Genomic DNA, 27,985 nt, shown 5'->3' with positions numbered 1-27,985 from the left:
GAAGATGGCTGGAGATAGGATTGTTAGATGGAGGTCCATGCATGAATCAGGGATGAATTTGGGCTCTGTGGAGGAAATCACAAAATGACTCTTAATTCAGAGAAGTCAAGATTTTGCTTAAGCTTTTTATGTTTCATACATTTTTATCTGCCAAAATGGTGTGGGGAAAATTTGTCTCATGGGAAATCAAGTTTGCCATCTTCATGTGTCTCAGGACACATAAAGCACTGTATCCAGTATATAAATCACTGTGCATCAGAATATACATTCTGACAAAATTAGATTATATGGACTGATTACTGAAAGTCACAAAAGACTTCAAGCTAAATTGGGAAATAAATATCACTAGTACAACACTGAATAGGATGCAGAAGCTGAGGATTTAAACTTAATAAACCGAAAATTAATTTGAAATGTTAGTGTGCTTGTAGAGATGTTTTGTATTTAACAACCTGCATGAAGATTGATTTTGATAGTAGATGTCCTGCTGACCAAAAAAAGAGAAATCCCAGAGTATTAAAAATGGGTATTTTAGTTACTTTTTTTTTAGATTTGTTCTAGCTTGTGACAGTAATTTAAAAATTATTTTAATGAAATTTGGATTATATACAGTTAGGGTTAATATATGAAGAATTCTTTGTGATTGAACTCTAATCTCCATATATTATTTAGTAAAAATCTGAGTGGCTCCAGATATTGAAGTAGGCTTTTATTCTCAGAGCTGGACATTTTTTATAGAAATAACATAATAGTGGACCTATCTGCCACTAACATTATTTACCTGAAAATTAATAGGACCTAGCAGCTCACAGGACTGAAAGAACATAAATCTTATTAACCTGCTGCGCTTGATTCAGCCTTGCCCCTATGTAGAAGCAAGTCAGCTACTAATTCTGCTTGGCCAGACAGGAACAACAACCAAGGTTGACAAGGGCCAAGGTTGTCCCTTTGTCTGCCAGGACGCTACAGCCTATTGTAAATAAATTGTTACCCCATCAGTACAGATCCCCTGCTCCAGGCTTCCTTGTCTCTGCTTCCCTTGGGTGTGCTGTTCATCCTGATGTTCACTCTGACCTACCTCATGCTCCTTGTGGCAAGGTTCATCAGACTTAGAGGGGGTAGAATATAAGCTGTGGAAGTAAAGAGTTGGAGAGAGATTCAGGTTAGTCTATGTCTGTAATGTCGGATGTGGTTGTACAGCTGTAGGTCTTTACAAAAAAGGTGTCTTGTAAAGCCAAAATTATTTTTTTAAGCACAGAATTCTTTCATTTTGTTTCCTACCAGGTATTACATGCTCTAACTTGTTCCATTTGTCATTTCTAAGGCACATCTTTCTGTAGTGCCTCTTATCTAGTTTGGTCTCCTTTTTCCTATGTCTCTCAATATTTCTTGAGACCTCACTATTCACCTGAACTGTGCTTGCACTCTTGCCTTGGCAATTGCCTGGTTTGGTCCCTTCACATGGGTCTCTTGTCCCTTCCCAGGTGTTCCCATGTTTGTGGGAAGATGGTTCACCTTGAAGATTCATGAATAACTCTGCAGGACATTTTCACAAAATCTCTTTGAAAGGTCATATGAAGAATAATGAAATAATGAAAGGAAACGTTATCACATAGTGTTGGCTGAATGCCACAGTCTTTGTTGGTCATAAGCTTTGGGTTTTAAAGTTTGACTTTGCTCTGAGCTTCACTGACAAGAAACCCTTTCAGTATTTGTGGGGACTAATATTTCCAAATATTTCACCTTGTGAAATTCTGATAAATGAAGTTGACATAAACCAACCTGTCATTATTGGTGAAAGCTGCAAAATTGCAACATCAGAAGACAGACACATTCTGTTTTTAACATACAGTTGTGCTAGTACTGAGTTTGCAATTTATTTTTTGCTTGTTGCTAATTTAGAAATATAGGTCAAATTCTTCACTCCAATAACCACAGCTTCACTTTCCATCAGTGGAAAGTGTGTGTGTGTGTCTGAGAGGGTCCTTTTACATTCTCTGTCTGCTGACTTTTTTTTTTTTCTATTGTCTGGCAAGGTCTGAGACCAGATCTCATGATAGGACCATGCACGCAACACCTCTGGACTCCTCTGGGGCAACATAGGGAAATCAGGAATGAACATAAGTGCATTTAAGACTTTTTAGCCCAGTCACAACCTGGAAAAATGTTTTGTTAAAAGGAGAGATTTGCTGGGAGGGCAGTGATTGATCGGGGCTCTTTACAAGGTCCTCAACTTTAATGACTTCAGTGAGATGCTCTTACCCTCTATATTCAATACGTCCTTAATGCTTTCTTGAGCCAGGGATATTGTTTTAATTATTTGTCTATCTAATTTCTGTTGTACTTTAACCTAGAATGTAAGTTACATGTACGATCTAAAAAATTTGCGAAGGCTTTCTTGTCAGTTCCTCCAAATTATAGCATGGCAAAAAGGTGAAAAATGTCCCTTGAGCAAACAATAACCACAAACAGCAATGTAAACTGTTGGTTTAGAAAGCATTGCTTTTGTCCTTTCTGCTTTCTCTTTAGCTCTGCCTCCCTGCTGCACTACAATAAAGAATCATGAGTCATGTACTCTACTCCTACACAATTCACCATAATCACTTTTTCTCGTATAAGGAAAAAGGCAAATTTTTTTTAACTCTACATGGACTGCTGGTTTTCTGTCTTTACCTCAGTGTTCATTTCTGAGAGGATGGAAACTTGCATTTGGTTCAGCTCTAGCTGGCAATACATAAAAGAAGCTTCAAGGCACTGAGTGTTTTCCAGAGGAGGGAGAAACCCCTCCAGTCCTGCTGAGGTCAGAAGTCATGTGAGACTTGGCTCAAACCACTGGCAAAATACTCTCTTTCAAGACATCTTGACTTTGCAACGTGTTTCCTTAGTAGGTCACAGAAGCCTGCCTTTGCTCTTTCTGGAGATGCTTCAAGACCCATCTGTTTCCTTATCTGCCCCAGTCCATCATGCCTGTGAGCAGAGATCTGAAAGCCTTGGTCTCAACAGGTGCCTAAGGCAGATTTGGATCAGTCCGGGTGGAAGGCAGCACAGGCAGATGTACCACAAGCACCTGGTGCTCACAGATGTTCAAATCCAGGACAGTCACTTTTTATCCAATATGCACCAACTTGGTTGGTTCAGTAAGGAGCCCACTTGAGTCCCACATGCCTGGTGTAACATAGAGGCCTGTGGAGACTCTGCTGCTGGGGAGGTGAACACGCTTCATATGTGTGTTCTTCCTACCAAATGGGTATGTGTTTTCTGTGGTAAAATTGTGTTTGGAAGGAGAATGGGAGGTGCCGGGGCAAAAATACTTGTACTCTTAGCATTCCATTAAAAAGATCATAATTCCTCTGAATTAAGGGAAACATTTATAATTCCTTTCTCTCCATCTCCATTTTCCCTTGCAATGTCACATCCATTCAAACAATTGTAATGGGATTTCCAGAAGTTCATAAGGTAAGTCATCAAGCACCATAAATGATAATGGGATATATGTTTTCAAAGCTTTAGAAATACCACTATATTTCTTCTTCTTTGTATTTACGTAATGAATAAGATAGATGGCTAGGACAAACTGCTGTTTTAAAGACCCAGAATGCCAGGTTCTGCAAGCCATTTTTAGATGTTACATCTGTCATTTTCAAGGGCTATGCAGAAAATATTTGCTTTTATGAGGTTGCCTTTCTAGACGGTTAATTTACTATTGGGTTCTTAAATAAAATTTAGGTGTAAGGAAGAATTTCTTCTTTGGAATACAGTAACCCCAAACAACCCTTCTGCCTGGATTTTATTCTGAGAAATGTCTCTGCAAGATGTATTAATAAAGTATATTTCATACCTGTCTTTTCTATGGCAAAGAATTCATACCTTCACAAAGTGGAGCTATTTACAGCAGAGTACAATTTTTCTTCAAAAGTTTAGGGCAAATTCTGATTTTTACATATGCTTATATGTACTTTCATCGGTCTGAAAAGTAAATATAATTAACAAGATCCTTTTGAATATTTTATAATATAATTTGGATTTATTAATGTAATCCTGTGAAAATGAAAAAGAACACTTTATAACAAGGGTCATTATTTCTTTAAATCTTAAAATATTTTTACTTCAGGAGTGTTTTAATGCTTCAAACCACAAGGGGCCAAAGCCTCTTATGCTGTAAATGCATAGATTTGAACCAACTTTATATTCTGGGGTTTGTTCCCTGGCAATGTCCAATTTGTTTAAGAATAGTCTTTTTTTAAAAACAATGTTTATACAGTTTAACAGTGGATGTGTAGCATTGTATAAAGGTGACATTGCAGAGCAGATCAATTCAGTGTATTGCATTTCTTTAATAAGCTTTCAGATTGTAAATAGTCTTTGTACGTTAATATATTTTCTCGGAGGTTCAGTTTTTAAAAATTATTTGCTCCTAAATCCCAATACTGAAAATATTTATGCATGTGCTTATGTTTAGCTTTCCTAGTGGCACATCTGGAATAAATCAACATTTTAGTTCAGAATGTGTTTTTGTAGGCACAAAATCATAGTCTTTCCATGATAAAACTCTATTGATGTTAATGTAAGGGTAGTTGAAAAAGCTCACAAAGACCAGATAAATCCTGTGGCTCACTGATATCTAAATTAATTCAGATTAAAAAAACTAGAACATAAATTAAACATAATGTAAACCACGTAGAGGAATAAACCTTTCAGCATATTAAGTCTTTTCATTTATTTTGAAGTAAGAATTAGCAAGACAAATCCTTTTTGATCTATTAGATGTACATTTTTTTCTGAGAAAGGACAACAGACCAAACTCATAAGTGTGTCCAGAACCGCAAATCTGCATGTGTGTACCTGAGTGCATTTTATTTTATATGTTTTCATGGACCCGATTACGTGTCACTATGTATGCACACAAAAAATATCTTAACAATGTATCCATCATGGCCCTTGGCTGAGAGGGACAGAATAAAGAAATGTTTCAGGTATGAATTTTCCCATTACAGGATAGTTCCTTGGAAGAGGGGAGAAGCAAACCAAAGCAACTGACTAAATACAATAATAATAAAATAAACTGTAATTGACCACTTCATCTATTAACATTTTTTGCAAGAAAACACAGACATTGGAAAAATACAACTGAAAAAGCCTGTTTTGTAAACATGGAACAAAGCATAAAACATTATTCCATTTGTAGATTTTTGGCTAATAACTTTAGCCCTTTCTCAGGTGATGGGACTCTACAACACATGGAGCACAGTGCAGGCGATAAAACTGTCCAAAAGTAATGCCCAGCATGGTATTTTTGAAGACTTGGCTTTAAAGGGTTATAAATCCATTGTTTGTTATAGTCACCTCTTAAAACCGTGTGCAAATTCTGCATGAGAATGGTTGTTAGGTTGTACCTGATGTCAACAGTGCATCAGGTATGTACTGATGTACATACCCTGATGTAACTTAGTTGTTACTATTTCCCATACTTTAGTGCCTTTGTAGCCTTGCCAAAAGAATGAGAAATTATGATCTAATTCAGCTAGGTGCTGTGAAAATGTACAGCAGAGCAGAATTACTTTACAATATTTAGGCAATATTCAGGCATTTTTAGACGGCATCCTAATGAAGTAAGTAATAAAACACACAGAAAGCACTTAAATAAGGAAATGTGCTTATACAATTATTTATAAACTACAGGGAACAAATCTGAATCCTATTGGATATCCTGCAATTGACTTCAACCAAATTGAAATGATAGGTGTTTTTTCTTTAGAAAATTTAGTCAGTTTAACAGAGATTATAGTAAATATAGATGCTAAATGTATAAAAACATCTGTTTAAAAAAAAAAAGGTTTTTTTACCCAATTTTGTATTTTTGGGGAGGAAATGTCCTTCCATTGTGTCATTTGGAATTTTACAACTGATGTCAGTGATGTTCAGGAGCTATACCGAACCTGTATTCGTGTTATGTTGGGACAGAAATCTTCTAATAACTGCTTTTCAAATGACAGGGTCTAGCTGATTCTTGGAACTTGCCTATGGCAATGGGAATAAAAGCAAATCCTTTTTAGATCCTCTTGAAATGTAGAGTTTTTTAAAAAATATTGTTCCTTATTTTAGAATTGTGGCTTAAAGGTTCATTTGGTATTTCTGTTAGAAGATTTATATTAAGCAGAGTTCTTGTTTAATATAAATCTTCAAATTGTTCTCATGTTCAAATAATGTAAGTCTTTAGGGGGGAAAAAAAAAATCTGTTGAAGAACTTCATTGGAGCATTGGATGCTCCTCCAGAGTAAGGCAGCAAGAAATTGTACGTCGGAGAAAGCATGGTGTTTCTGCCCTGCTCTGTCCTGGAGGCTGCAGGGGAGCCTCGTGGTTGGCATTCTGGGCTTGGGAAATGTACAGAATCCACTGAAAACTCTTCTTTAGTAATGCCTCTATCAACTTGTACAGGAAAAAGTACATTCTGGGCACTAGTTTATAAACTTTACCATCAAAAGGTTACTTGAAGTAAGGTCATTTTACTATTTGGATTTCTTTTATCTTTCCTCTTCTCCCCCACCCCCCTTCTATCATTCACTGTCATTTTGTCAGCAATTTAGAATTCATTATTTTTTTCTTTTGTTCCCAGCTGGTCTTTTTTTGCTCCATAGTTGTGCTCTTTTAATAAACCAGAACTTCTTAACTCTTTCAGATTTTTTCACTTTTGCTTTTTGCTCTGTCATTTTTTTATAGAATGTTATTCTTTTCCTGACAGTTTCTTTTTTTCTCTTCTTATATGCCTGAACCTTGTTCAAGGACATAGATTACATAGATTCCTCTCTACATTTATTGAAATGATGCCTTGGTAGTATTTTGTTGGCCTCAGTAGGTTCACACAGAAGGAATAAAATCCATTTTGCTTCTTCCTGTTTATCCATTTCAGTTTTCAGGATCCTGTTTTCTTTTTAGTGTGAACTGATTCAGTTTGTATAGGGAGAATTATTGTGGTATTCTGACACATGAAAGTTCTGGCATTTTAGGGCTTGTTTCCCAGTTTACTTAATAAAGAACAGTCTGGACTCAAGTCCTGGATTCAGCCCTGGAAATTAATTGAAGTGTGAACCTGAATCTGCATTTCTTAATGCAGGTACAACCTAAGCATTGAAGTGGCACAAAACTAGAATAAGCATGTCCACTTCTATCACAAAGCAGCAGGAATGTATTAAATTGCTAAATTAAAAAAGCAATCTATTTACACCTGTGTAAATGATTAAAGTCTTAGGAAAGGTAACCTCATTCCTTTCAAAACGTTGTTTTTTGTTTTTGTTTTTTTTTTTCTACTCAGGGGCCAAGGAGTTGTTGAGTACTACATTATTGCTGTCCTTCAGTATCTTTTTAATGAATTCTTTTTATGGAATACATTTTTTCTTGTTTCATGCACCACTGATTGCGATACATTTGAAATACACCAAAGGCAGCAGTTCTTTTTAAATGATTTCTTGGGTTGAATGTAATAAGCAAGAAGAAAGAGGTGTCTAATCAATAAATAAATAAATACATTTTCAACTCATGGCCTTTGCTTCAGAAAAATCTCCTGACTCTACAAGAATAGTCTTCCAAAAATGGATGCCTCTGCTTTCTAGGCTCCTCTATATGAATCAGAGTTGAGGAAGTAACTACTGTGGTGTCCAGAGCCTTTTCTCCAGCTTTATTAGTTCTGCCTCTGCAGAGAATTCTTGTCAGCCTTGAATTTCTTTCATGTATTGTGACAAATGCTGTCTTGCTGTGTTTTCTGCCCGTGCTCGAGTCTCCATGGGATTAGAGATCACGTGCTACTTTAGCATGTGTTTTTGACCTTTTTCAAATGATTGACACTGCTGAATGATTACAGCAAAGCAGCAATTATCCACTAGCTGAGTTATGCTCATTTCAAGGAGAAAATAAATGTTACCTGAGATGAGTAATCTGGACTGTGTCTTTCTGCTGAGTAAATGTAGGAGACCTGCCTGTAGTGAGTCATGATTCCTTTTCCCCTTTGTTCTGTTTTGTGGTACTTTCTACATATTTTCCCTGTGCTTTCCCTCCTTTAAATGCTTTACTGTGCTCTGAGCCTGTTAGCCCACATAGCTAAGAGAGCTAAATGTTTTGGGCTTCATCAGCAACATAAAATTCCTCAGGCTCAAAGATGGTGGCAGGTATGGCAACGTGTATGTACCTTTTTCTGTATTTGAGAAAATAAAATAGAATAAATGAAAGCCCCCTAAGATACCAGCAATGTATTTATGATGTGAGCACATAAAGTTGTAGAGGAATTTTTCAGTCTAGCTTCCATAGTGTTTTATCGAGTTTTTTTGCCTCTTTTTTTTTTTTTTTTTTTCCCTTCCTCCTTTTCCCTTCAGTGAATTTCCCACAAGAGTTCTGTCAAGGTTTGGCTCATAAATAGCAGTGAGTTTTATAAAGTTCCTGTACACAAAAAGCAAACAGCAACTTTACCAAATGTTCAATGCAAAGAGATCCATGTGTCTCTTCATGTTACTGTTTGGAAGACATTTTACAGAAACACCTGTCTGGCTTTAATGAAAGTTCACACAAAGAGATGCAAATCTGAAGAAAAAAAAAAATAATCTGCCACTGCATCATAAGGACTTCAATAATGGAATTTGGTGCTGTATCAAGGGGTTGTATATCTGTGATGCTACATCATCATCATTATTATAATCAATAATGTTATGACTATTAACATTAGAAAAATCAATACTATACAACTACACAATTATAATAATTATTATAGCATTAATGCAATTATGGCTATTAATATTGTGGCAACATAATAACAGCCCATTTTTAAAAGGTAACTTTTTTTAACCTATAGGCCATCGAACGTTGTTCATTGGAGTTCACGTGCCACTGGGTGGAAGAAAAAGTCACCGACGCCATAGGCACCGTGGACATAAACACAGAAAGAGAGACAGAGAGCGAGATTCGGGATTAGAAGATGGGAGAGAGTCTCCTCCTTTTGGTAAGATAAATTTTATTTTTGCATAGATCTTTTAAGTATGATTATGCATACTCTGTCCTGTTATGGCATGGACATGATTGCAACGGGGTTTTGGAGAGCACACCAGAGCATCTCCAGTCTCTGCTGGAGAGCCAAGATTTGTTTCTCTAATGAAGGGCAGCAGCCAGTGGCAGTCAATACATGAGAAATCTTAGTAGTTTCTACCACTGTAGGAGACTGTCCGTAAGTGTTCTCATAAAGGTAGACTGCCACCACTGCTGAGCGGGGTGTAAGTGCTTTATGGCACTAGCTGCCCTCAGTGAAGGCTCTGGAGTGTTTGCCCCTAAAGCGTAACATAGAGGAGACATGGTTCTTTACAATCAGTTTTGTAATAATGTTGATGTTACTGCAGCTGCAGTGTTTTATCAGACGTGAACTGCAATTCAAATGGTGTTTGTCTTTTTCCTTACATGATGCTGTAATGTGCCATTGTGAGATGAGTCTGCTGACTGAGGACTTGAGGGCAAACAGGAAAAAATACCTTTCAATATATGAACCTGATACAACACTCCTAAAATTCTCAAAATCTTAAATTAAAAAACTTTACAGGGAACAGGAAAAGGTAGTTGTGAATAAATTAGTCAAGCTTTGTCTCAAAACACATGAGAATATTATTTGCTGTTCAGAAATAAAAAGCGCATGTGCTGAAATGTCCAAGGCTATAGTGAGTGTTGAAAATACAATGGAAGCATGTATAGAAGGCAGTTTGTCAGTGTGCAATGGAAGAATGTTTTAAAATCATCAGGGAAATGTGCCAATGTAATTTCAGGTTGCAGAATAGTAATTATAAGACTTTCTTTTAATCCGAAGTTTGTATTATGTATGTAGAAAGCTTTGGAGCAAGTATAGGTGCTGATGGTTAAGTATACTGTAAAGAGCTTGAAATACTCAAATCGTTCACAGTGAATTATACTGAGAATGAAACAAAGTCAAGACTTTCAAACTTTGTAGATATGAGTTATGTTTTGAAGACTGAACAGTGAAGAAAAAATTGGCTGTGGTGGTTCTGTCTGGAATGTATTTCAAATGTACAAAGACCAAGTACTATATTGAAACTGGTTTCTTGGAAAACAACAAAGTTCATAAATTATTAAAATAGTTTTCAAAAAGAATATGCATATATACATATAATGTCAGATTAAAAAGAAACAATTGAAAGTTACATTAGCCAAGAAGTGAGATATCTTAAACTATGAAGCAATGTCTTCTGTTGAGTCATCTGGTTTTATTTAAGTGCCAGTATGTGACACATTTTGGCTGAGAACTTAACTCTGTTCTTTCAACTTCTGGAGACCCAGGCTTGTGTCCTTCCTAATGTCAAAAGTAAAAAAAAAGAAGAAATTAACTGGTTGAATCTGTCCTTAATAGTCTTTGACAGTTGTGCGCACGATAAAATGCACTGTTCAACACAATTATGTGTTAAGTGAAAATCAGCCTATGTCCAAAAGAGCTTCAAGAGTGGAATAGCAGTAGTATGAAAAAGACAATTTTGAAGTGCATTTCTTAAGTTGGTGTTCACAGCACTTGTCTACAGGCAATTCTTTGAAATAAGTGTAGGACTGTACTTTTATAAGTCACATTTTCACTTGTGAAGGTATTATAACTACCAATTAAAGGGTGTGTAGGTCATGTCACATAAATTACTACTTTTATAAAGCCTGGGACAGACAAGACATAAGCCAGAAACATGCAAGTTTCCTCTGGATTCAGAGTGCTGAAGATACTTTTCAAAATGCTTGGCTGGTAACAGTTCAAAGGAGCCAAAGACAGAACGACGAAACATTCAGAAAAATCTGGAAATAGCCAATTTTTCCACCCTGAAATAATATCTAAGTAGTAAAACTTAAAGTTTTTTCCTCTTGGCTATTTGAATCCTGGAAGTTTGGCCAGAGAACCAGACTTTGACATCTATCCATGCAGGAGGAATGTGTCATCCTATAGACAACAGTGAAGGGGACTTGCCTTATGAAGGAAAATCTGAAAATTATACGGTGATGAAGGGGTTAAGCAGTCAAAGCAGGCAGATAAAATTGTACAGGGATTAACTGTAGTCTATATCCACATCCTCACTTTTACTATGGATTTTCCTTACGGAGTTTCAGACAGGTTGTGCTGTCTGGGGAGAAGCATTGCCTTTAGAAAGAATATAAGCATAGTTTTTCTATGCTTTATTTACACAGAGGAAGCAACAGATACTTCCTGTGCCAAATCTGAATCCACTAAACCTCAATAATGCTTCTTAGCTCTCGTTTCCCATGACCTCAGGGTTATAACAGTACCCAGAGGCTGAAGGAGGTTGCAGCAAAGACAAATGCAGTTCATACTCTTGATGCATAGCTCAATGTGAGGGACTGTGCTACGTAAGAGAGCAGATCCAAAATAGTCCCTTAATTTATGAATCATTCTTATTTAATTGAACACGCAGAAATGCTTAGCTCCCTCTCCCTCTAGACACCTTTTAACGCATTTCTGCTGAATAGTAGGAGGCTGTATTCTTGGGAACTGGGAGGGAGGAGGGGAAAGAAAAAACATTTCAGCGAGCAGGTGCAAGAAGAAAGAGAAAATAAGCACTATGAGACCAGCTGATAGAAAACAGTGCTTTGAAGTAAGTCAGAAAATTACATTAGGATTTTTATGATACAAGAGAATAAATTAGCAGTGTTTTGAAGCAGTGAAGTATGAAAGGAGGTATAATAAAAGCCAAAGATGCAACAACTGAATAATAGAGATGCTGGAACAAGTAAAGGCCTGAAATATTCAGACATGAAGTGCTGCAGACTGCTCAGTTAACCAAGCATGGGATGAAGCATTAATTTTGGTCATAATTTATAACTGTATAAGTTATAACTTCATCTGTGAAATACCATTAGGTGCAGATCTTGCTCAGCTATCACTGCTTCAGGGAGCTGTGTGATGCATATAGTGCTGTGGGGCTGTGCAGGCCCTAGTCAAGAGTTGACAGGTGCCATCTGGTTCCTATTCAGTGAAAAACAATTTCTTAAACAGTTTTCTTTGTATCAACATGGCTAGAAAACACCTGTATTCTATGTAATGCCCATGGCTGGAAGCTTCCTGGTAATCCCTTTGAATCCTGGCTGGGAAAGCTGTACCAGCTACTTCCTGAGGGAAGGTTTCTGCAGAGAATAGATTTTTTAGAACATTCTGATGGCAGCTCATAAGCTTTTTTTTTTTTAATCTCCTACTGTCACTTTTCAAAAATAACCCAAATGTTCTCGATGTGCAGATTCAGAGCTTGTAGACAAATAATATGTAAAATATGTGGTTAGTGGAATAAAAAGGAGTCCTGTCATTTGGGGGCACAGATCGGTTACTCAAGTTTTATTTTTGTTTTCCCCACACCTGATTCTCCCTGTCTGTCTATTGCCCCTTGATGAAATGAGGTTGTACAAGATGTTTCCATTTTGCCATAATGATGTGCCTTTGAATTGCATAATTTGCAGATTACATGGCTTTCTCATGGAGACGATTTTTTGGGTGGTAAAAATTGTAAGCTAAGTGATTTCAAGATCTAGATTTCCACCATCTTGCCTCATAATTTTTTGAAAGAAAAGGAGAAATCCAGTGAAACTATCCACTCTAGTTAAAAATGCAGTAATGCTCTTTGCTTTATTGTAGAGGTTTACCATTCCCAGCTGAAATGCTGCTGTTGTAATTAAGGTCACAGTTTCATGCCTAGTTTTGTGCCCCTCCTCCACAGCTTTCCTTGTGGGGCAAGTATTGTGGCTGCTCTGTGAGTTAAATTGAGGAACTGATGCAAATGAAAACTAGTTTGGCAAAAAAGTTGTTTCTAGCCTAGAGCAGGTCCTTGGTGCTGTTTGCTGGGAGGGTGATGGGTGCCAGCCCTGGTGAGCTGCAGGGCCACAAGCCAGCCAGCACTGCTCCATCAGTGCTGAGGGTCATGGTGGCATTGAAAGCCCGGTGCAGGTTTCCCTTTGGCTGGTAGGGTTGCACTTGCTTGGTATGCACATGGATTTTAGTGGCAATTTTCAGTGGTCTTTATGATGTCTGTTTTTGCCTGTAACCAGTGAAACAGCTCTCTTGTACTCGCTAGTATGAGTTAAAGATATTTATATTTCTGTTTTAAAATGGGGTGGCATAGGAAGACTTTAGCGCTTAGCAGGGTGTCTTTAAGGACAGGTTTTATGAGGGTGATCACAGCTGTACGGACTGTGGTTTGATTTCAGGCTTCTGTGGCATCTTCTAGGACTAGACACTGTTGGGGCTTGTGCAAGGATTGGTTAGTTTAAGAAATCTGGCTTTAATAATCTCTAGTTTTAAAGAGGCTTAAATTTGTAACTCATGATACTCACGTGGCAAGGGAAGCTGAGCAGCCCTGGAGGTAAGCCTAATAGACGACCGTACACACGGTTCAGGAAAGGCTCTCTGAAGGTAATGCAAGCGAAAAAGTGAATTGCAAAGGGGACTTGGTTACTAGAGGGGCTTGAAGAAAGTATAGTGAAAAGGCTCAGCTGACCATATTTGGTAGTTAACCTCAAACCTCAAAGGGGCTATTAATGAGGCAAATTTAATTATTTGTAAAGATAGCTGTTAAGAGAATTCTCCTATCCTTAACTATAGTCTTTGTCTGCCAAAGGATGAACTTGGAAATTTAAATCTCTGGGCAGCTGTGGAACAGATTGCAGCAAATCTGGATTAAAATAATGTATCATAACTGAAGTTTTAAGGGTCTAGCAAAAAGAAGAGAATTGAACCTTGGCAATTGTCCATATTGTCAGATCTAAAGGATAAAGTTTGTTTGTCATAGCCTGAGGTGATGGAAACAATTTATTTGAAGAAAATGCAGAGAGTACTTCCTGAAAACGAGATTATATGTATAGGGATAAAATGCCAGAGGAGCAAGCAAGGGAATACTTTCTCCCAACCTAACACATGGTTTCTAAGGTCTGTGAAGAGATTTTCAGAACTGTGCTGTATGGCTGTTTACTATTTTATGTGGACTTTTGTAATTTTATTTTAATTTTTGCCATGTTTTCTAATTAAAAAAAATAATCATTTATGACCCCTACCTTCACTGATTGTTGAGCTGAAGGACAAAATCCAATCTGCACAGGAAGGAAGTGGGGGAAGAGCCCCATCCACCACTTCCTTGTTGAGTGCAAACAGGAGGATGATGAATGTTTGTGTGTGAAATGATCCTTTCTTTTCTGTGATCTTGTGAATTTTTCACACTATTTCCCCTTCCTTTGAAAGGAGTTATTACAGATGTCAATTGTGTTATATCAGTTCACTCCCTGTCTGCAGCCTGTCCTGCGCAGTGAGCAATCAAAACAAAAAGTTTGTGTATTTAATATTACTTTAATGTACAAGAGCACAAGGCATGGATTAAATCTTGTCTATGATGTTTTCTAATGTAGAAAAAGTAATTTTTCACCTCTACATCTACTGATCCTTGTAAGAAATAGTAGCCTACTAATTGTCAGATCCAAAAATAAGATTATTTATCATAGCCCTGAGGTGATGGAAACAATTCATGTGAAGAAAATGCAGAGAGCGCAACCCTTAAATGCAGGTTCTCAACAGGCTTAGAAATACAGAAACCTGTTCTGACATTTGAGCTAATGCAGTTTTAGCAGAAATTAATTTTTGCACCCTCTTTAGAGTTTATCAAGAGCAGAGGACAAAATTTGGATATATTTTATATGTACCCAAGGCTGTATTTCTGCTTGTGGCATGGCTTGGGCAGATTGCATGCAGTTCCGCCCAATGGCAGGGCAGTTTGTCTCAGGAGAAATCCTGGGACATGCTGAGGAGGAGATGTGGATCACTCTGAAAGGTGCAGTGGAGCAAGTTGTTTGCTGCGTCGAATTTATGTGTAGGGACTGAGAATGATCCTGCTTTCTTACTTCAGCCCAAGTCTTGATTTCACCTTGTTCCCTTAGGCAAGAGGGAGCAGTCCTGACCCAGAATTGTGGTTGCGCTTGGGGATGTTCTAAATGGGGGAAATACCAGTTATGGTTCTCTCCCTACATGTGTTTTGCAAGGCAGGATGATGATGTAGGCCACCGTTCCCCCCTGCCTGAACTCAGCACTGTTCCAGGGAGCAGCATTTCATGTTGCCCCCAGGAATTTAGGTTATTAGGAGTTCTGGGTTTCAGTTCTGCTGCTCTGGCATGTCTATGCCCATATCATGCTTCTGTTTTAGGGATGTTAATGATTTTAAAAAGAGTCATAGTAGTGAACGGTGTGTCAGGTTGCTGCAGGGTCACTTCCATTCTGCGTCACTGAATCCCAGTGTGAATTTGTGCTTTTGACAATAGCATAACCACCTGGTCTTAGTTTTTACCCTTTTAACTGTGGAGTTATACAGATTTTAAAATCTGGAATACTCAGGTTTTCCATGCATGCAATGAATTTGAGGTATCAGAGGTAGTTTGGATGTGTGAGTGCTGCACGGATGATGTGAGCACAAGCCTAGAGAAACCCAGGTATAATACAGAGTCTGGCAGGAGGCTCCCATGGGCTGGTGGAGCCGCAGGAAACAGAAAGCTGCTTCAGCTTTTCCTGACTGAGATGGCTCATTAGCCAAGCACGGGTGGTTGGTGATGGTACTCCTGCTCCTGTTGTGTACCAGACTTTCTGCCCAATCCCAGCTGGTCCTGGAGGATTTCCTGAACTGGTGATGAGCCATTTACTTGGGAGAATCATCAGCTGCTTATTGCAGAAGTTTAAATTCACATTGCTTCTAATATCTCTGTGCTCTGATATAAAACAGCTGCAGTGATAGAAATACCAACGTAACAAATTAGTCCCATTAATTTCATTTTTTTAGCTTAATCTAGATTACTTTCATTACTTTTTAGAAATAGTGATAGAATTGGCGATAGTGATAGGATATGAAAGATTTTTTTACGCTGGCTGTACTACTTGAAGTAGGGAAAGACAGATAATATTTAAGCCAATTTCTGTTTTCCTAGACTTCAAAAAACATTGAGTGTCCTAGTTTGCAAATATTATGCTTCTACATTGAAGATTAAGTTATCACAGTTTGACAGTCAGCAATTGAAGTATTCTTTCATACTGTTTTTGAATCACATATTACTCATTTTCCATATAACACATTAATGACATATTTGGTATTTGCTACTCCTATGAATAAGAGCCAAGTCCATCTGGCACTGCTCACATGAGTAATCCTGTTAACTCAGTTTTATAAGTAGAACCAACAGATCTGATTTTTTTCTTATTTTATTGTGTTCCTGTTGTTTGATTCTCTTAGGGTTTTGTTCTTGAAATAAAATCATTTTACTGTAAAGCAAACAATAACTTTTCAGTTTCCAGTTTAGTGTCTGAAAATCAAGCTGTGGCTTGCAGGTTTCAGACACCAATACAAATTCAGCAAAGAAAGTTAGCTAGAACCTAGCAGCTAGTTTTACTGGTGCGTTAACAAGGAAGAAGGGAATTTAGTGCATATTTTGTTGTTTATATAGATTCTTCCCTGTTGTCAGTCAAGTAGCTGTATATTACACAGAAGACCCAGTAAGAGCAAATCACAGCAGTAAGGTGTTTCCTCGTTACTACTCACCTGCCTTCAAGAGACTTCTGATCCTCTGCTTCCCTTCCCACACTGGAAGTGCACATTTGCATGAGTATCATAACTGTCATAAAACTGCAGCTCTGCTGTACAACACTACTCATTTATTACTTAACAGTAGCTGTTGCTGTAAATCAGTTCTAGTGCTGATTTTATCAAGAGTACAGGATGTTCCTGGCAATGCTTATTCTCAGATTCTCACTACAGTCCAGCTCTCTACTAAAGTAGCTTATTTTCCATGTTCTGTCACTAGTCATATGCACTCGTCCTTTGCAAGTTCATATCTCACTGAATTTTGTTCTTCTGGGAAATAGTCTTAACAAGTTGCACACTTCTTGACCAGAATGTACTTTCTAGTCTCAGATTAAATCTTGATGTTTGTATTTACTTTATCCTCCTCTAGAACATACCAACATGTGAATATGAGGAACATAAAGAACTTTGAAAAAATTGGATAGATAGTCTGGAAGGGAGTCCAGAATAGAGGTTGAAATGGTCTTAAAGAAAAAAGAGGACTGAACAGTGAGAGAGAAGAGTAATAAAAAAAAGGGTATTAGTGGAGGAGGTTGTTGCTGTTCTCTAGTGATTCACCAGAAGTAATTTCTGTCCCCTTAGCTGTCCCCTGCAGTTCTATTCTCCAGAGCTTAGTAGTACCTGAGTCTCTCTCTCTGTACTTCCTCTCCTGTATTTCTTCCTGGGTTTCATTTGTTTGACTTGTGAAGGAGTAAGTAGGCTTGATTGTACTATATCTTTACACTCTGTTTAAACAAATAGACTTCAGGTGAAAACTGTTACGTATTGTGTGTTACATTGATATAGCAAGTTTACCACTACTACTAACAAAAAAGGTATCTTTACTGCTGAATTTAATCTCCTGTATCAGTGGCCCATTTAGTTCTTTTTTACCAGTTTAGTATTTGCTCTTTAACTAGCATTCAGTGAGTGCTATCATCTCAGCTTTTCCAAAATTCAGAGAGCTTGAGGATCCTACGCAGGGATGCTCTTCACTGCTAGATGGAAAATACTGTAGCTTGTCTTACAAATGCGGTTGTAGAACAGATCTTCATTTAGACAATGTTCTGAGCTGTTCTGCTGGATAATCAATTTTTCAGTTGACTGGCAGCCTGGCTCTCACAAAGGACTTTTGGTTCCTCTCAGAAATCTAAAATACATTAGCAGAAAAAATAACTATGTATTTCTAGAGAGACATCCAGAGTTTGTTCATTTGAGATCTGCGTTTAAATAAGCCAATAGGGTTGTTTTTTTTTTTTAAGACTTACAACATTTGAACTATGAACACTGAATATACATGTACGTTAAGGTGCTCTGTGAGTACTGGAAATTTTCTGAGTGATATGAAAAAAGAGTAGTATGTCTCCAAAATATATTTAGTGGTCTGCACTGAAAAGTTATGAAGAAAAATAACTGGTAATAGGAATGTAAAGGGAAGAGAGAGACAGGAAGAATAAAATGGGGAAGTTGGAACAGATAAACTTGTTCATCTGGAAGAGCCTAACCACATAGAAACGGTTTACAAAGGAGCAGGGGATGGAAGGTGTAGATAGTGGTGTATTCTTTTTGAAGTTCCCAGCTGTATATTGACGTTAGAGATGTTTCTCTTGGTTTCTTTCTCCTGCTAGGTAAAACAAAGAATGCACATTTACTATACCAGCTTTGTTAGCTGAGCTAGACCTGTAGATTAAGACTTCTGGTGTGGCAAAGTAGTTTTTGTAGCACTGGAGTAAAGGACTTTTATCAGCTCTTCCTATGATGCTATCTGTGCTGCCTTTTTTTCTGAGAGATACCATTCCAGCTTCCCATAGTCACTACTTCTGTATATCACATTCTATCTTTAGATGAACTTGTTTAATTAGCAGACTAGGCAACTACAATAAATAAAGAGGTCTCAATCTGAAGGTGTTTGTGTATAAATGCTCTTACAGCATAACTAATGTTTTTGGTGTGGCAGTAAGTGATATGCATGAAAGAGTCTGGATAAGCTCATGAAATTTTAGATATTTGCTTGCTCGGGGAAAGAAAATGGGTGTTCTGGACTTGATATTTTTATTTTTCCCCAGATACCCCATCACAAAGGGTGCAGTTTATTCTTGGAACAGAAGATGATGATGAGGAACACATTCCTCATGATCTCTTTACTGAGCTTGATGAAATTTGTTGGCGTGAAGGAGAGGATGCAGAGTGGAGGGAGACAGCAAGGTGAGTGTTTTCATGAGTTTTAAAAAATTATCTGTACCTATTGGTTGCTGGTGTATTGAGGAATGATTTCAAATCTGTGGCAAGCTCAGGAACAGATTTTGGATATAAAGCTTAAATAAAACTATAATTTTAATCCTTAGACTGCTCGTATTACAATGGCATTTGTTGTTTTCCAGAGCCAAATGTTTTCATCTGGATTTATGAAATATAGGTCAGAATGAATATCAAGGGAAAAAAAAGCGAAGTAAACATATCATGTATATGAATTAAAAATTACTGGGTTTATTCATATTTTAGCTTATCATTTTAAGAAACTTTCAAACTTCATATTCTGTTTGAATCCTCAAGAAATTGATAAAATCACCATTATAAAAAGATTAAAACAAGGACTTAGATTGTTTTTGGAGCATTAAAACTGTTACATATTGTAACTGTCAATGATCAGTTGATTTTGAGACTGAGTATTCACTGTTGGATTATTTTGTTTCTGCAAAATTAGTGTGAAAAGACTGTTTAGATTGCATTTCTGCTGAAAAAAATTAATATTGGAACAGAACTTTTTTTTTGCATTGTTTGTTTCCTTGAGCACCTAAATAGTAGTTGACTTGCTTAGTTTCATTAAGGCTTTATGTTTCCCAGCAGTCGTTGCTTCATTTTTCTTCTTAGAACCTTAATTCTTTCTTTCAGTGCCAGTGTTTGTTGACAGTGTTCCTCAATGGTGCCCCGAAGTCTGTGGACCACATCTTTGGTGTCAGCAGGATAAAAATTGTGGAATTTCTGAAAGGATTTTGCGGGAAACTATGTATGTGGGCTGTTTGACATGAATATGGCTGTTAGCTTTCCCTTTAATTTTACTGCAAATTCCTGCTTTCCCAGAGGGCCACAGAATTTTCTATGCTCTTCCCTTCCCCTAAGTGTCCATAGGAGACATAGACAGATGCTAAATATAGGCCTTTACATGTAGAAAATTCTCAGATGGGGATTGTGGTGCAAAATGAATGTAGTAGTCTTCCTAAATAATCTTATTAATATTCAGAGAAAGAAAATCTAATCAAGTTAATCATCTGCAGTGTTCTCATGCTGATTAGGAATACATAGAACCTCTTATAGGAAGGGTATCAGCTTCTATTGTGATTAAAAATAAAAATCACTCTGGGTTATGTTATTTTTGGGCAGGGAAATAGCAGCTTCTTTAGTTCAACTAAAAAAATCTGTTTGCAAATCACTGTAGAATTGTGTTTCTGAAAAATCAGAGCAATTTTTATTGACATAAATACTTAAGACAGAATTTGAAAGGAATAGGTGAAATAAAGGAATTTCTATTTAGATTGATCTGTATTTATGTATAGCCTTTCCTTTTGTCATCTGGGAACTAAAGAATCAAAAATGTTTAACAGAAACAAGATGAGGCTGTTGAAAAAGGACAGGAAAAAACAGCCAAGAAAACTGTATTTTTGGAGCTCAGAAAATACAAGAGTGAAGTATAACAGCTAATAGTAAAAATTTCTTTAGCTTTAGAAATAAGATGAAAAAAAAAGAGTGTGACTGCCATGCAGAAACAACTGGTCAAGATAAATGATCTTTTTCGGTTTGGATCCAAAAATTTCAGAAAGCATTTGGTGCGTGGCGGAGGCTGGCTTTTTGAACAGGAGGAAATGGCAGTGAAATGACCAAATTCAAAATGAAGGCAATACTGAAAGTGCTTTATCTGTCCAAATAAGAGGGTGCAATAATTTCCATCCTAGAAAGCTGAAAAAACATGGATTTCCTGGATGTAGTAAATCCCATCTTTCTGTGAATCTATCAGGTGGGTAGTTGTACTCCAGCAAACACAGCAACACTATGCAAGAAAGAATAAAAATGATTGGAATGAATAGAGGCCTGATTTCAGAGCTATGCAAGGCTTAGGACAATATTTGAAGGAAAGAAGACTAGGAGCTAACTGTAAAATGGGATAAAATGCAATAGAGTGGTGTATCATGTCAGACTAACTTAATGCTATTTAATCAGATAATTGATTTTTGTTTATCTGACAGAGAAAACTGGATCAATGTTTTTTTTAGTAAAGCATTTGATATGATACAGCAGTGGGAATTTATTATTTAAATTCTGTTCTAGTGTAAAAAATTGTATTAGTGGGTAAGGAACTAATTGAAGAGGTGCATCAGGTAATGCTGAAAGATTAAACTTAGTGTGGAGGGTGGGGACAACTAACTTCTGAAGAATTAGTCTTAGTAAATAGCTTCGTTATTGAATGACAAAAATAGGATTATAGTAATGAAACTTGCTGATGATAAGAAAGTAGGTATTGTTACTCTAGAAATAGATAACAATATCATATATAAAGAACAAGGTGACTTTGAGTAGAGTAATAGAAACGGGATGGTGTTTAATACGCAAGATCATATACTTACAAACTAATACAATGGATCACTTTCAATACTGGTGATTGATTCAGGACTGCAGAGATATTGATTTGATTAAAAGTATGGTATGGAGAGGATACATCCTGAGTTTGTTGCTGTTCCAGCCTTATTGTATGTTTTCCATCTGTGTGGAAAAGGTCACTGGAAGTATTTGTAAATCTTACTGTCTGGCTTTGGACATAGTTCCAGGTAGATAAACACAGATGAATCAGAGGAAGACTTGGTCATTAACAGCATTTAATGAGAGTGATGGCATTAAGTGGTTCTGTAATCATTTCACCAAACTCTGCATGGACTGAAGGGTTGGGTTGACTCTGATGCAGTAAATCTGTATCTTCATATTTTCAGTTTGATTGAAAGTGCATGTACAGTGCAGCCTTAAAATTTTTAAAAAATATCTTGATCAAACTGCATAAAACTATTTGAGAAATTTTGTTCTTGGCTGATCAAAAGAGTAACATATCAAAGGGAGACATGGATAAAATTTGACTGAAGCTTGGTGTTCTTTAGGTAAATCTTCTCTTTTCCCATTTCATTTGCTTGGAAGAGTAAGACCTTTTCTTGTCTCTCAGTGTCGTGTCTGTCTGTCCCCCCCCATCCCCCCAGCAGTTAGGAGACTCCAAGGTTTGTCATTCTGCAGTTCCCATAACATTTCTCATGAGCAAAACATTCCTGCAGATTAATGTAGTAGGATTTCTGCAGATTAATTAGTAGGACCAAGAAAGTACACTGCTTTTACAGCCTATTCCATTCCAGCATCTGATTTAGGCTGTCTCATCCATGGAATTAGTTAGTGAGCAGAATGGAGTAACTTAGTTATATAGCTATAGTGATAAAATGAATTAATTTTTTCCCCATTAATTGATTTCAAGCCAGAAGAAACATACCTTTTAAAATCAATAGTCAGTTTTATCATAATTTTTGTATGTGGCCCAGCTGTAAAATTGTGTAGACAATGCATGATGTATAACTTCTATTCAGAAAAAAATACTTCCAGTAAGTTTGTGGAGAAACACACTGAGGCATAACAGCTGGGCTTATTTTATACACACAATAGTATAGTTGCAAATTGCAGCTATTAGGAAAGCAATTCATGTTCCAATCTATCCTTATAGCCTCTTGTGGTTGTGGCTGGAAAGTAGTGCCTGATTTGTAGCAAGATTTACCCAAACTGTTGGGACTCATTTATCTGCTAATATCCAATGAAAATTTTGGGAGAATATCACTGTGTTTCTGAAACAGAAAAGAATATGTAGTAGGAGGAAAACAGACATTTTGGAACAAACAGGAAAGTGTTTAGGCTTGAATTTTAATGAAACAACACAGTTACGAAAATAAACCTCTGTCCATAGTTTAGAAAGTAAATTGTTAATAGTGACTAGAAAAGGGCTGTACTAGAGCAAAATTACAAATATGAAGTGAAAATGCATCTCCCCTGTGTTAAAACTTTTCTTCCAAGAAAACTAGGTCACAAAAAACTTGTCACTTCTGCTTTGTTTCTGACATGCTTGTTTACTTTGGTTTATTTTCTAATCAGCGTAGGCTGGCAAAAGCCCATGTGGAAATTTATACAGATTGTAAGATTACGTTAATAACATTTGACTCTTGAGCATGTTTTAAGTACATACTCCAGCTCTGCTGAAGACATATAACAGACTATAAAATAGATCATGATCAACTCGCCCACTTCATATTGTGCACCAATATGTTGCAACTGAGTCTACAATGAAGTGTGCACTCTTTTACTGACTCCTGAAAAATCAATGGACATGACTTCAAAAGATGTAACACGTATATGTGTGTATGTACACTTGCATGCAAGTGAGTAATATTTTTCCTATAACAACATACCTTGCTGAAACTCTTGTTGGCATGTTTTGTTCCAGCAAGTATGCTGTGAGAGAATCTAAACTGTATGATTGATATACCTGTGCTAGTCTTTATCAGTAAAGGAAAACCATATAAATGAAGCTGCTCTTTTATGTGATCAGACACAACTAAGACAGCTCTAAATATATTCCAAGCACATAGGATACATGTGACACATGAGCTCAATATACAAATAGGGTTGGTGGTGTTTTCTGGGAAATTGTGAAAGGCTTTTATGTATCAGCCATATCAATTTAAAAGGTTAAACTGCAAAAGTAAATATATTAAATTTTGTCCTTTTCTCTGAGAAACTAAAAAGAGTAGAAAATTTGCAAACTTTGGATCCGTGCCTGAATTTGGGTTTCAAAGCCACCTCTATCCTTGAATCCTGTACATGAATTCAGGGGGTTGTTAAAATGGTATTATGATTTTTAAACCACTTGAACACAGAATAGAATGACTGTGCATAAGATTAGAGATTTGTTTGTTTTATGTTTTCTGCTACTGTTTCTCATTTGATATGTTAAATAAGGATTATCTGACAGAGAAATATTTCTGAAAAGATAAAAGGTGATAAACATGGTTTTTCCCTTGATGAGATGAGTAAACTCATGTAATGCTTATTAAAATCAAAATAGAAGTATATTCCAGTAGAATTCGCTCAGCTGGGTATGATTTACATTTATGTATTAGCCTGTTGGCTCATTAAGTAACAATGTATAATAATGTGTTTAAACATGTAAGTTTTGGTAACAGTAGGAAATTGGATGCAACCCATAGAATTACACTGTTCAAATTGATTGAAACTCAGGTGGAGATGATCATGATGGCAAGTATGATTATTTGAGCAGTAGCAGTAGTTTTCTAGGAAGGAGGTCTCATGGGAAAAGATGAGATATGGAAACTGGTCAGCACAGAGGAAATGGAGGGAAAAATGTTTAAATACAAAGAGGAGGTGAGGGCTAGATGCAGGAGATTGAGGATTTCGGAAGAGCTGAGGATGGGGCATATTTTATATGTAAATAATGGGAGAGTGATTAGGAGGCAGTTGGTACAGTTGGAAGAAATGGAATGCGTCAGGAAGAGAGCAGATATGCTGGTGATGAATGGGTTACTGAAGTGGTGGCTCCTTGCAGGATGGCATCAGAAGGGCAAGAATCTGGTACACAGGGACTGAAAGAAGGAAAGTATCTAAAATATGGGTGCACAGGCATATTTTACAAGAAGGAGCAGGTGGGCCAGGAACAGAAGAGGACAGCTGTGTTTGCTGTGTTACTGGGCTGTGAGGCTTGGTAAAACTGGAAATTGCTCAGTTTTAGAGGTGTTAAGACTCTGTGCTTCCCTGCTGTCTGGAAATAAGTGTGAAGGTGCTGTCAAGGTGTGAGGCTCTGCCTGACTTCTCTGCTGCCTGGTCCATATAAAATAGCTGAGTGCTGTTGAGTCAAGTGCTAGAGGCTTGTGCTGTGGCTGCAGCTGTTCAAACCTTGCCAAGCTGGCAGGCTGCATGGCTCCATGCAGCAACATCTGTGTATGCTTGAAAGATTTAATAACTTTAATTTAAAACACCTTTGCTTATATCAACAGACTTTTCTGGTTTTTTTGTTTGTATAGTATTCTTTTAACATTTTCAGTGTAACTTTTATCAGTAAACTATTAAAAAAGTCATACAAGAAATTTTATCCAGCTGGCTAGTGACAAGACTCAATCTTCTCATGCCAGTTTCATGTATCCTTTTACATTACTGAAGTCTCTCCAGATTTACACTGAACCTGAGAACAGGCAAATGAGACCTAAAATAGTGAGATACGATGTTGTTACTGGATTCTAAAGTGCTATTTCGTGTCATTCACATGGCTGTTTTGCCTGAGTAAGGTCCATATTTTGGGGCTTGGAAGACTGTTCACAAGTGTTTACACACTGCTTGTGTGTGCATGGATGTGCCTGTGATGTTTTTAATTTTTAATTGACTGAACTTTTAAATGAAAAATAGCCGAAATTTTGCATAATGTTTTACTGCCTTTATGAGTAGTACAGTTAAGTAACTAACAATTTACACTAGCAAAGCTTGTAACAGTGTCTTTTGTGAAAAGATTATGATGGTGATAATGGACGCAGATTCTGTGAAGCGTGAATATGTCAGTATATTTACTTCAAATGAAAAATGTCCCTTCTCAGTTGTGTTTAGTCCAAAGTGAAGACTAATGGGAGAAAGTTCTCTCCTGTGTCCTTATTATGTATACCTTTTCTTTTTCTCTACCACAAATTCTCCTCTATCCTTTTCATACAACTTGTTGTTCTATCATAAAAATGTCATTGTGTGCCAAAGAATTACTCAAAGTTTTTGTAAAGTACAATATGATTACTTAATATGTTTCTCTTCATCTCTGTGGTCAGAATTTATCTTCAAAAATGGTATAATACAGCATTATATGGGAAGAAGCAGCCAAGGGAAGTTTCTCATATTTCTTACAATGAAAGAATCCAAAAGTATCCAAAACCATGTTTTAACACTGATCTTTCAATATCCATGGAAATAATTTATTTTTCATTTCTTCTGTACAATGGAGTTATAAAATTGGTTGTTTGTACAGGTGGTTGAAGTTTGAAGAAGATGTAGAGGATGGTGGAGAGAGATGGAGCAAACCATATGTTGCCACACTGTCACTTCATAGCTTGTTTGAGCTGAGAAGCTGTATCCTGAATGGCACAGTTCTTTTGGACATGAGAGCTAACTCCATAGAAGAAATTGCAGGTGTGTATTGATGTTGTATTTATTAGTTATGAAAATTCATCATAAAAATAAAGTGCTTACAAGAATGCTTACAAGAAAGCTATTGCATAATAATCAGTTCAGTTTAGAAACTTAGGAAATATTTTACTCAATGTGTTAGAAAATAATCTAACGTCTAACACAACTGGTAAATATTTGTATTTTTTGTATAGACTTTGTTATGTTCAGAATCAATTTTTATGTAAAGGAGAAAATTAAAATGGAGCAGAGAAGACAGTTTGGGTATATTTCATTAGAACTGGCGTGTTCTCTGCTCCTACTGTGGCACCTCACATTGTGAGTGATGTGTGTGCTAACTTCCACAAATTGAATCTACTGCTGTGCTAATTGCAGAGAATCTAGCTTAAAAAAAATTAAATTATAGGGAAGTATTAATCATAATTATGTAACATGAAAACAGACCAGTTTAAAAAGTGTGTCTCTGAGTTGAGAATGAAATCAAGAATAATAATATTAAGTGTTTCAAAAATTTTAAGGTACATTAACTTCTTTAACTGAGGTTGAGTTCATTTTTTCCAATAAAGGTGTATTTGGAAGTTGCGATTCTAGAGCTTTTGAGAACAGTAGAAGCAGAAAGCAAGAGAGAACATAATGGATGAAACTTGTCTCCCAAAAGTATAAGTGAGATTGAGACTGAATGCAATTTTCGGAGTTCCTGGTGTTCCCCATAAAGGCTATAACTAGTTACTGCAGGGGACTTCTTTTTGGTAGTGCATTTTTTACTGTATTAAAGCAGGTTGTTAGGGGCAGTATAGTACAGACCTGTAATGTACTGCCTCAAGGAGTCCTGAAACTAGGTTGCATGGCCATGCTAGAATCATGCAGTACAGTCTGTTTATTTTCCTTCCCAAATACAGCAGCTAATTTGAATTAGATCATTTATAAATAAATTTGTTAGTAGACAAGAACTGAACATAAGTTTCTCTAGTCTGTCAAGACAGGGATAATGTATGTATTATAACTATATTTACATTTAGACTAAAACTCATCATTAAGATTATAACACTCTGTCAAAGGGCTCATGTGCCCTAGAGAGTTTCTAGTGCTGTGTCCTTGCTCCTGTTGTTTAAAAATCTCTGTCCTTCCAGCAGAGAAGACACAGAGCAAAGAGCTGTACTATTTTGTAATCTGGGGTCTCTAATTTTCTGTTTATCTACCCTTAGTAAGAGCTAGTCTCATGCTCATGGTAGTTATTGGACTGGTATCCTTCCATATCTTATGTCTACTTAGAAGTTTTACCTTGCTTCTACGTTACTGTATTTCACAGCATTTCAGAAAAGGGCGCTGTATCTGTAAATCATACAGTTGATAATTTGTACAAATAATACAAATATTGCTATTTTATACAACTATTGTATTGGATTTATCGTGTTCTCCATATGACGAACTTTGCTTGAAGATCAAGCATGATGCAACAGATGTAAATTTGGGAAAAGAGCACATGCACAGAGAAATGGAGCACAAGTTTTTGGGGCCTTTTTGTTGCCTTGTCACAGGCACAAAGTAATGTGTTAACAGAAAATGTTAAATACACAAGTAAAAGTAGAAAACTTTTGTTTAGGTAAAGGTACAAAAGACAGAGCAAGAAAATTTTCTAACACTCAGGATTATCAGGAAAACTGCTTTATGGGTGATAGGTAAGTCTGTGTAAGGGCCCAATAAAATTTATTTTAGTTATTTACGTTATTGGGTAAGAGAGATATTGTTCATTGGACTATATTTATCAGTGGAATGAAAATTGCCTCAGATACTCATAGCTGTTTCTTACATTTACCTTTCCCAAACTGTTTATGTCAAACTGACACAAGATATTATTAATCCAAATCTGCAGAAACTTGTGTGGGTTTCTACTCTGTGCCGAGATCTGATTCTCCCATGAATCATGGTTTGAATCAGAGCTTCAAAATTTGACTCGATAATGATAAAAGATAAACATGAAGAACAAAAACCAGCTGATTTGAAAGAACAAAGGTGTTTATAAAGGTGCTTTATTATTTTTTTAAAATGATTAAGAAGTATTTAGATCAGCTGCTAGATGTTCTTTTTGCTTTTTTGCTTAAATAGTACACTAGGATTTTCAAGTTTGA

At 36.7% G+C, this 27,985-nt stretch overlaps 1 protein-coding gene across 8 annotated transcripts in view; it reads left to right on the top strand.

Moving 5' to 3' along the window:
• The window catches only part of SLC4A10 (solute carrier family 4 member 10), a 172,147-nt gene that overhangs the window by 76,545 nt on the left and 67,617 nt on the right, over positions 1–27,985 (top strand). For all 8 annotated transcript variants that reach the window (XR_012629496.1, XM_074873358.1, XM_074873354.1 and 5 more), the window contains exons 3-5: positions 8,837–8,983; positions 18,674–18,812; positions 25,699–25,859. Coding sequence is in view for 7 of the 8 variants with exons in the window: in XM_074873354.1 (XP_074729455.1) it covers positions 8,837–8,983; positions 18,674–18,812; positions 25,699–25,859 (447 nt within the window). In the remaining variant the exon portion in view is untranslated. The remainder of the gene's footprint in view (positions 1–8,836; positions 8,984–18,673; positions 18,813–25,698; positions 25,860–27,985) is intronic.

Source organism: Strix uralensis, chromosome 6 (genome assembly GCF_047716275.1).
Source record: "Strix uralensis isolate ZFMK-TIS-50842 chromosome 6, bStrUra1, whole genome shotgun sequence".
NCBI lineage: Eukaryota > Metazoa > Chordata > Aves > Strigiformes > Strigidae > Strix > Strix uralensis.
This window is presented reverse-complemented; position numbering and strand designations above follow the sequence as displayed.